Genomic DNA, 10,765 nt, shown 5'->3' on the forward strand with positions numbered 1-10,765 from the left:
TATACCTTGGAGTAAATGTATGTACACTATATGACCATCGATTGATGAATTTATAACTACATCAACGTAAATGATGATGTAGCCACAACAGTAAAAAAAATTTGTATAATGTATTCAGCTATGAACACCCAAAAAGTTCACACATAATGCACAATTTCTGCGCTTACGGAATCATTTCGATGGGATTATAACCGTGCTGAAAATTTCATATAGACTTCGATGAGATATATAGGAGACGCTATTTAAGCGTCAGCATTTTACTGAAAATTTATATGATCTTGTACGTTCAAGTATGGTTTTCTATTTTTGCTATCCAAATGTGTATAAAATATCGACAGACAGCTCAGGAACGTAAGTTAAGTCAAATTTTTGTATAACGCTGCCATACCCTGATCCTATAAAGGTTAGCGGTCTTTACATGCCTCTAGTCAACGTGAGAAAGAAAGATGGGTAAGTATCATGCACTTCATGTATTCTTTTCTGAGTTCTCTTGAAAGCAATATCTTCCAGAACACTGCAGAGTGTCTCAATACTTCATGAAATTGCAGAGTCAATAGTATATGGTCCTCATTCATGTAATGGCAGCTATTTTACAGAAACGAGAAATTTAGGGGTTTCAAACTGTTTCCTGTCATTCAATTGCTTTAGTCCTTTCCATTACCAATATAATTATTTCTCCTTAATCATTGATTTGACGGCTTTAGCCCCAACTTATTGATGGTATTGGCGCGGGGAAAGATCGGGGCAATCCTACATTGCAACAAGTACCAGACCTGTTCTAATTCACAAATTGAAGTTAACGAGTAAATTGCCAGAACATTTAATATCCCCAATATTTTCAATAGACAGCATAATCGAACGAAAAGTGTTGATGGTTACATAAGTCTATCATTTCATTTATGTTTCAATAGAAATGGTAAAATTCTGGCAAAAGACATTATCGTTTCTTTAATGCCATCAGTAGAGAAAAAAGAAATGGACCATTACTGTGCCACCGTTAAACCACTTCGGTAACGAGCATGGCATTGAGTCAAAAACTGCACGTGCAGCTTACCTATCAGCTGATCCTCGTTGCACTGGAGTTACCGCCGAATCAGGCTCTAGTCAACAGCTAATCATGAGCTTTGCACTTTTTCACACTACACTCTTTTGGTCTGACAATTTGAATGTCCGTAGTCATGTACGTATCATTTTTTCACAACAAATAACAAAGAGTATTCACCCATTTATGCTACATAGTTGGTTGAACATTAAATGCAGCTGTCATTTGATACGCAATTGTAGTTTCATACCGACGATAAATTTTTCAATAATCAGTATTATAGTAAATTTTGTTGCAATAAAATACTTGAAAAATCAGACGTTGCAATTCACTTTTCCACAGGTGGTAATGATAAATTTACCAGTAGTGAAGGAAAAAGAAGTATGTATATGACAACACGTTTAATATTTCTGAATTTTAACAACTTTTTAGCGTGTGAAAACTCTGACGTTGAGGTAGTGAATCAATTTTACGTTCAATGAAAGTTCCGATAACCTCGAAATGTAACTATTATCAGACCACATATCGCTTATAGTACAATTGAAGCAAGTAAATTATTATAATAATAAAGTCACTCACCATATTCTTTACATGACATTGGATGAGAGAGCGAACCAATCGCGAGTCATTTTACTTTGTCACACTCTTCACTGTATACGACGTGTAAACGTTTCTGAATGCACCGTATTCAACGACAAAATCGTATATCTATACACACTCATAACAAAAACTGTACATCACTTAAAAGGACTATTAATATTATCCGGCTCCACAGATCTAAAATCCGAAACTTTGTTGCCATGAAACTACACAAAACTAACCCACGATCCACTAACGAGGACTAACGAACGCGTACTGAGTCTGACTTACCGACCGCAGCTTCCAATTTTTGTCCGGTGAGCCAAGATGGCCACTGCTTCGCGAACGTTCGGCAACGTTCGAAAATATTTCCACATTTCATCACTGCGTCACACAAGATCGTACAAACAATTATAAAATTTAAAAATCCCGTTTGTTTAATTCCACATTTCGACGATAGTAAGGTTTACTTTTCGGATAAATATTGTGAGAAAAATTAGGTTCAATTCTCACTATCGCACTGAAAGAATGACTACGTATAAGCCGAGACCGACGAATGAATGAATTTTCTCAGCCTTCTACCGTAACTTTTCACATCACTTTTTCACCAACCAACCGCTGTCTTCCGTTAGATCGCTACGACGAATTCATGAGACGTAATAATTACGGCAAAGAGTAAGCTACCTTTGATTCAAAGCTAATCTTTCTACAACTTCACTGCTGATTGATCAAAACAGAGTTTGCAAGTCCAGTCTTGCAAATTCCACAATCTTAACACCATATAACGTAACAAACCACGGAGAAAACGTTCCAAGCGTTCTGATTGGCCCGTAGAAGGCAGGCAACACAAATACGCTGCGCATCGACAGTGTGCGTGTCTTCCATGCATGCATACGTGTTCAGTGATGTGTGCCCACCACGCATTGTGACAGTCAGTGACAGCATTTGTATCGCTAGGTGTATTTGAGGTTATCCGTGATAGACTAATCGCTGTCAGTAAGTTGTTGAATAGAGAGCTGCTGGGCAGTGGCCTTGGTGAGTTAAAAGTAGACAACACTCAAATGGCTGGTCAAAATTATTTGAGTGATTCGAAAAATCCTTTCTTCGCACTGGAAGATGACGTGGACGATGAAACGTTTTTACGAAGTGCTCCACCGAGATCGCAACCGTCTTCAAGTTTTGCGACGTACAATAGTTACACCAATTACAATAATGATCTTGAACAACAAAGGGATCAGTTGATGGAACGCAAAAATGCCATTGAACAACGAACTCTCCAATCATCCAAAAGATCTATATCTCTTTTGAGGGATTCAGAACAAATCGGGGCTGCTACAGCAGAGGTAAAATTTTTATCATTCACTTGTTACATCCATCTGACCAATAACTCCATTTAAAAAAAAAAAAAACACTTTTGTCCTGCTCCTTATATGGGAAACAAAGTATTTCTTTAGGCGAAGGAAGATTTTGTATTTTTCACAGCTGTAACTGGCATTCTCCTTAAAAATATTTCTCTGGAATAATGAAATCCTGAAGTTGTTCTATAATTCCATTGACCAAGACTTGAATATAACTGTATTTAACCTTTACGTAGATTAGTTCGTTTGATCGAACAATTTATCACTAGATTTTCCGATCTAAATTAATAGTGATTATTTATCGTTTCATTGTCATGTTATTGTGTTTGTTTTAGGAACTGATGAGACAACGGGAACAGCTGGAAAAAACGGAGAAACGATTAGACGATATCAACAGTACGTTGCGTTTCAGTCAGAAACACATCCAAGGAATAAAAAGTGTTTTCGGTAGCCTTAAAAATTATCTTAGTGGAAAGTCGATTGACGGTCCCCCTCCTTCTAGCAATACTTTGAAACTTTCTGAGTCTGCCAGCCCTAGGTCATTATCGCCGTCACCGTTATCTGAACCTCTGGATCGCGTGCAGACCAATCTTTCCAATAATCATCCAGCTTTGCGCATTCGAGGACTTTTAGATGAAGAAGAACTGCCTCGTCCCAGCGACAATGTCAGTGCTATTTTAGAAAAGAATCTAGATGAAATGAGCGGTTCGTTAGCAAGATTAAAGGGCTTGGCTGTTGGATTAACGGAAGAAATTGATTCTCAGAATGATTTGATTGATAGTGTTATGGATAAAACGGAAAAGGCAGATATTACAATTGATAGGCAGAATAAAGACATTACACGTTTGCTGAAAAAGTAAATCAGCGGTGTGCAATAAACAATCGTAACTTCTTAATTGATTCAACAGTCCAAATCGTGTGGATCGTTTAGTTGATGTTTTTTATTAGGTCTCTGGAATGAAAACAGAGCCTTTATCTCGCTATTGCGGAAATTCTATCATTTATTGCAATGAAACACTTAATCACTGTGGATTGCTGAAACTGGATCCAGATAATCTCGAGTAGCAATGTGGTGGTTTTGAGGTAGTCGTAATATTATGATAATAGTAGATTATTGTATAACACATTCATAACGAAATATTATGTATTATTATATATTACAAACCAAATACTTGCATAGTGAATTTTATAACGAACAAGCATTAATACACCCCCTTTTTACAGAAGTCACTGAAATTAAAGTATATGTTCCATCTCTGATTTCTAATAAACGTTACACTTCGGGTACGTGATCGTATATGTAAACAGAACCAGAGTAAATTCGAGCTTTTTAAAACTCATAGATGTAGATTGGTGTAAATGTAATTTTATACGGGGCGTTCCGAATAACTTTGTTGGTTATTCGAGATGATTTCAGATGTTGTTGTCTTTGTTGCTGTTAGCAAGAGTAAAAGTAGGGGTAAAACCATTTCCTGGATATACCCGAATGGTGGTGAATTTCCTGCGTATATAATATTTTTACGGCAATGCTTCCGAGGAATACCATCTCAGTTTTATGAATATTTTCCATCAAATGATCAAATATCCTGACGGGCTATAAGGCTTATCCCAAAAAATATACCGTCTATGCATTTCGATATAAAATAAGCAATAAGGGAAGCTAATCTGCGAAACTCGTTACATGAAATGAGAAACAATGACGATCATGTATCATCTCTGATTGATAGATGAGTCAAGATTAGGCATTAATATTATCTAAAATGACAGGCGATTCATTTATACATGAATATGTTTTGTGAGGCAGAAAATATAACTTAATTTATATTCTAAACATTAAAGATGTTAATATATATTAATTTATAGTGTAACTTATATTGTCAATTGTACCAGGAAATTGTGTTACATTTACCGATACTCCACGACAAACAGTGACTGCTCAATATGATACGGTATTATTAAGATACATATATACATCATTTGTAATCACATTTTTATCCTGAAATTTCTTCCTATTGTTTTAAAGAAAATAAAAGCCCACGTTTCGTGTACGGGATATGCAAATTATTTTCTTCTAACACTCATACTGTAAGCTTCAGTTGCACTTTCTGTTATACACAATTAAAAGCAAAAAATTGTAATCTATACCCAGTTATCTACAAACCACTATTGTTCCTTTTGTACGGCTGGTGTTGTTTCAAGATGAGTCAGCGGTTGTATCTGAAAGTCAAAATACGTCAACTCTCATCTTCTTCATACCGATAATAATAACATGTGCTGATACTTGAAGCGTTTATGTAGTGGTGAACGCCGAAAACGGTAATTACGTAAATCAAAGAATAAAAATTATAACTGCAGCCTTGACACAAAAATTAAACGCTGATACAAATCCTTTCACATTTAAAATTCATATTAATTAAATGACCGTCGGCCAAACCAGAGCTCCGAAATCCAGTTACAATTTGTGCGAAAACGGCGCTACGCCTAGCATAAAATACGGTATCAATGCCAAGGTGCGATCGTTAACAAAAAGACTGCCAACTGATCATGTAATATAAACTCAGAGTTGAGGTCAAAAAATATTAATACACTGCAGAGTATCCTATTCAAACACTTGATCCAAACATTATAAAAGAACATTCGTGAGATTCAAATTTCGGCTAGATACCATGAAATTCTCTGTTACATAGTTTAATTTGATTGAATCATGTCACTCTGTACCGCACCTGAAACCGTATCACCTCCATCCTCAGATGGTGCTGGTTCAGAAGTCTGTGAACCGCGTCCACGACCACGACCATGCGAACCACGGCAGGATGAACTGCCGAATTGCTCGGAGTTGAAACCAGCAATGTGAGAATTCCGTTCGTTTGAAGGCATTGCTAACTGTTGGAAACAGATGCGAATTAAAAATTTCAACAAATTATGAACGCCTATAAGAAAAAATTAATTCTTGCAAGCCTGTAAGTTGTTCCATCTCGTTATAAAGCTTTGATGATAAAAAAAAAAAAAAAACTAAACTGTCGAATGAATCGTGTGCATAATCAACACCGTAGAGTACTTGAGGACTTATTACTACAACAGTTAAGATCACAGCAGTTCTAAATATGAAACTCCGATGGAGTTATAATTATTTACTGCCGGAAGATCAGTCGAGAACTCACCGTAACTGCACTAAGAAATAGCGCAAGGGAAAACCCAACAGCAAGGATCTTCGTTTGGAGCATGATGAACGAGTACTGATGAACTTCACTTTGTCATTCGGGATTTTTATAAAGGAGTGACACCTTTGTACAGTTTATCTGATCGGTGAATGATTACTATTGCGCAGCGAATTGTGCTACCTCCCTAAAGCTTCCGGTTTCCGTATAAATGCACTAATTATAATCTGCAGTTGACACGCGTTCAAAGAAGATTTTGATCCGGAAAGGTATCACGATCGGTAAAAAAGACGAATAATTAAATATACATGCGCGAAGATTGACAAGTTTTGCAACACCGGATGCTGTTACTGGTGTAGTATTATAATCACTGTCGCGTGCTTTTTAGAATATCACCTGACGTTCGAAACTAACAAATTGGGTAATATAATTCGTATACACATAAATTGGATTCGCATAAAACATAAACGTTTACTAAATTTGTACGAATAATGGATAACATATTTGATTTATTACATTATTAATTATCTGATATAGGGCAATTTTTCAAAGAGTTCAATGAAGTTGCGACGTACTTGTGATACTATTATAGAAATCGATGCAACATCATCCAGTGAGTTAAATTGACCGTTAATTATAGCTTAATTTCACCGCTAGTAGCTATACAAATCTGGCATAGTGTATATAGCTAATCGAGTTGTTTATTCATCCTTGGCGTCAAGATCGAGAATCGTCGTAACGAAAGATGATTATTAGTAGATTTGTCGCTCCTCGACATCGTTAGCCACAGACGTGGCTTCAAACGCGAGACGTTCGGCTTCTCTTTCTGCAGCAATGGCAGCATGCTGATCGGCAATCTTGGCATAAAGTCGTAAATGTCGTTCCTTCGCTCGCAGAACGCTGGCTGATTCCTGTCGATGCATAACAAAGCATACATATATACATGTATATCATATAGTAAATGACGCGATTGTTACGTAAATCCTGATCTCCGTTACGTAAGGCGTCGATTTACGTCAGAATAAACACTACAAAATCCATTAGACAGCACGGATATATGTTATATATATACCGGGATTTTTCCTGTGAAACTGATCGCTGCTCATTATCAGAAAATAGATAAATTACCAGCCCAAGTTACATCTGAAATCTGTACCGTCATTTCTGAAAGTATATGATCGCATCTGACGCGGACTTCTTTTTTTTCAAGTATTTCAGCGTAAGTAACAGCTCTAAAATGTGTGGCGTAGGTTGCCTATTTGCTGGCGCCGAGGGGAGAGTTTCACAGAAAACTCCCGGCATGCATCAGCTCCGAACTAACCGCCGGTGCATTTGCTGGAACCCCTTGAGCGTGTGCATTAGCAATGTGCTCGTAGAGAGCCTGGTGTTTTTGCTTGGCAAGTTGAACGGCTTCGGAGTCGACCGGAACGGTCTGAGTATCCTCAAAGTTCGTCAGGTGAGGATGAAAGCCGGTTTTATCCGCGATGTACTCGACGGTCCGCACTTTGAATTTCGGATCGACGTAGGAGTACATTCCTGAAAAGATGCAGTAAGACTTGAACCCTCGTCAAAATAAAGGCCGTAAGGAGTGAGATAAAATATTCCGTCAAGAGACTGATAAATTCGTATTATGTATGCGGATTCAAAAACCGGATTTGCTATACGGTACTAAAACCTGATCTTTGACGATTCTAATATGAATTTATCAATTCCGCAATCTGGCATTTTTAGCAGTGAGAACGAAGTCTGGCCAAGAGTGTTCTGCTCTTACTTTGCAGAACAGATGAAATAACAGACGTTTATTTCTATCTTCACTCAAAGTATACATATTTTGGCTGTAATGAAAAAAATATCCGAAAACCTCCTTGCCTCCGTATTCCTTTAAAGACACGGAGTGCATACGTTAACTTTTAACCTTTAAGCGTTCACAAGATACGGTGTTTATTATAGAAAATTAATTATTGAACGTTAATATACTGTAGTTCCATAATTATCAATACCGTATCATAATTGTTACCACTCGCATGAAAATAAAGAGTTATTTACAAGTTGCAGACGGCGGGTCATACGAACGTTATTGCTAATAATATATTGAAAAGACTTTGTCGTTTCTTTTTTTACCGTGAATAGTGCCAACGCCATCTCCAGCCTCTTGGTGAACGCGGTCAATGTGACCCGGATATCTGCCTGCGGCGTATTGGAAGCTGTAGGGTGACGGAGGTGACGGCGAAGTCGTTTCAGTGACGCCGCTGTTGTGGGGGACGATGTGAGATACATCGGCAAGGCTGACACCCAACAGGGCAACAAGCGTGATCTGCAGATGGAAAAAGATAGCATTTCCTTTATTTCATTACTGGGCATCAATGCCTAGACAGCACAAAACTTAAAGTCGTCAAAAAGGTGTGTGAAGGACGTTTTGTACGCTATTTTCTAACGTCTGTAAGGCCCCGAGGACATCCTTTGGACATGAAGATATGTATCTTTTAGGCGTTAGAAAATTTCGCATAAAACGGCCTTCACACTTCTTTTTGACGGCTTTAAGTTTTGTACTGTCTGCGATGTTTATACCGGCGAGAATAATTTTATCAGAATCAGTAATAAAAATATTTCTGATGATTAATGCATATACGTGATAAAAATGATACGAATTAATGTTTCAGTTCACGAGATTAATTGGAAAGTTTGCGGTAACGCATGAAGTAATAAATTTAATTTTTTCATTCGCCTGCAGAGTACGTGAATTATTAATGTATAATGAGAGTGACGATTCTACAAATATTCTGTTTTTTTGTGCGTTAGGTACTAACAATCGTGATACTGTGTCACAAAATGGAAAAACTGTAGAAATAACTTGACCTGACTCTACACCTAAATGATTCATGAGTGAAGGACTGTTCTTAATTTCCCGAATTTTTTTGGACGATATTATTTACTCCTGTAAAAATCTCATGCACACAACACATTACACATAAAAATACGGTGAGAATTTCCACGTTTATAGCGAACATTATATAAATAAACAGAGTTTATGATTGCGAACAAAGATTTGGGGGTTTTATGTTCTACGACGAGTAGGTACTGCAGTAATGATAATCAGGATAGCATCACCAGGCGTTATTATGTCGTACTTAAAACTTGATGCATGTAATATAAATACAGGTTTCTGAAATTGATAGATGTAATTCCGTTTTAATATGAGTGTAATATCAGGTATTAATATCATTGTATTTTGTAATTGACATTGCGACAGGTGGTGATAGAAATGCACGATGCATCCAACGATGAATATAATATAAACAGCGCTGAGAAATTCCTATTTTTTGCTACAAGATTTATCCTATTCTTTCAGTTTGCGTAATGTATAAAATTAGTATGACATATAAATGAGAAGAATAAAAAAAGAGACCGACGGTTTGTTGGTATTAATCGAGATTGAAGATGGTATAAGCGTGCGAATGTTACATACATATATTTTGCTAAAATATGCAAGAAAGCGGACGTACTGTTCCCGGTAAATTATTCTTCGTAGAGTCACCTTGGATCTGTGTACGCGGTATCAATAATTATGGCAGGTACAAGCCTCAATCAGAGACACAATAAAAAACCAGCCCAAACAACTAGGCATGAAACACGAATTTTATCCACGAATGTACCTTCGTATGTTAAATGCAATAAAAAAGATGGCTGAGTGTATGAGTTTATACTTGAAGGAATGGAACGCTCCACAAGAAATGTGCTGAATGATTAAAATACGAGTCTGAAATTTTGTAATCGAACCAAGTTTCTCATCTATGACTTCAGCAAAGTCAACTTCGTTTCGATTTTATAATACCTAGGTAATAAATTTGATAAAACGATTTATGGTCCTAATAGGCTAATAAAATTTGACAGCGGTCAAGATATGGTTTTGAAAACTTTTAGACGCGGATATACTCAAATTTATTTACACACACAGTACGTATCTCGACAAATTAAAGATACCTAAAATAGAAATTTAATACTCACGACGACACCTCTCATTGTTTCTCAAGACTCGATCGATCTTTACGTTTTCGTAATCACTGGCGCACTGTGTCACCGTGGCGGTATATTCTCTCAGTGAAAGCGAAGTGAGAAACTTCGATGAGAAGGTGGAGGTATGGCCGAGTCCTCTGGCTGCATTCACACCAAATACCACGCCGAAGAATGGAACGGAAAGTAAAATTGCCCGGCTAATACAGAGCTGGACTGTTCGTTTATATTCGATGGCTCACTGTCGGTCGATCCTGGCGCTTATACCTATGGCGGATTTATTTGCTCCAGACAATTTCGAACAGTCGAAACTAATTCCGACTTAACGTGAGCCAGATCCAGCCGATAAAGTTTGGTTGTTTGGGTCGTATCAGTAAACGGTGATACTCTTCTCAAATTCGTCACCTAAAGTCCCAAGGTGCTCACCTTTGAACATGCGATCTTCACGTATCATACATATCTACATCACATTATTGCGTATATTGGTCTACTGTGCTATAATAACTGCCGGAGAGTGTTGAATACTGATGAGTTTCTGAAAGTTCAAGGCTGCGAGATGTTCTCCTCAGGCGAATGAAATATGCTCGCAATGCTCATGGTATGTCACTGTTTTTACA

At 37.3% G+C, this 10,765-nt stretch overlaps 3 protein-coding genes across 13 annotated transcripts in view; 1 reads left to right on the forward strand and 2 right to left on the reverse strand.

Annotated features, from left to right (window-relative positions):
- The window catches only part of LOC124178495, a 96,427-nt gene extending 94,019 nt beyond the window's left edge, over positions 1 to 2,408 (reverse strand). For 6 of the 11 annotated variants that reach the window (XM_046561893.1, XM_046561889.1, XM_046561887.1 and 3 more), the window contains exon 1: positions 1,055 to 2,408. Coding sequence is in view for 1 of the 11 variants with exons in the window: in XM_046561882.1 (XP_046417838.1) it covers positions 1,913 to 1,998 (86 nt within the window). In the remaining 10 variants the exon portion in view is untranslated. The remainder of the gene's footprint in view (positions 1 to 1,054) is intronic. The other 5 variants (XM_046561892.1, XM_046561886.1, XM_046561891.1 and 2 more) reach the window with 2 other exon arrangements.
- Positions 2,409 to 2,537: 129 nt separating this feature from the next.
- LOC124178509 (synaptosomal-associated protein 29) lies at positions 2,538 to 4,580 on the forward strand. The gene is made up of 2 exons (XM_046561922.1): positions 2,538 to 2,964; positions 3,315 to 4,580. The coding sequence occupies exons 1-2, from the start codon at positions 2,683 to 2,685 to the stop codon at positions 3,837 to 3,839; spliced, it is 807 nt and encodes a 268-aa protein (XP_046417878.1). The 5' UTR covers positions 2,538 to 2,682; the 3' UTR covers positions 3,840 to 4,580.
- A 2,003-nt stretch (positions 4,581 to 6,583) lies between these two features.
- On the reverse strand, positions 6,584 to 10,477 carry LOC124178511 (cuticle protein 16.8). The gene is made up of 4 exons (XM_046561925.1): positions 10,143 to 10,477; positions 8,259 to 8,451; positions 7,459 to 7,673; positions 6,584 to 7,048 (listed from the first exon to the last, which is right to left on the reverse strand). Exons 1-4 carry the CDS (start codon positions 10,155 to 10,157, stop codon positions 6,890 to 6,892), a joined length of 582 nt encoding a protein of 193 aa, XP_046417881.1. The 5' UTR covers positions 10,158 to 10,477; the 3' UTR covers positions 6,584 to 6,889.
- Between the last annotated feature and the right edge of the window lie 288 nt (positions 10,478 to 10,765).

The sequence above is a fragment of the Neodiprion fabricii genome, chromosome 3 (genome assembly GCF_021155785.1).
Source record: "Neodiprion fabricii isolate iyNeoFabr1 chromosome 3, iyNeoFabr1.1, whole genome shotgun sequence".
In the NCBI taxonomy this organism is placed as follows: domain Eukaryota; kingdom Metazoa; phylum Arthropoda; class Insecta; order Hymenoptera; family Diprionidae; genus Neodiprion; species Neodiprion fabricii.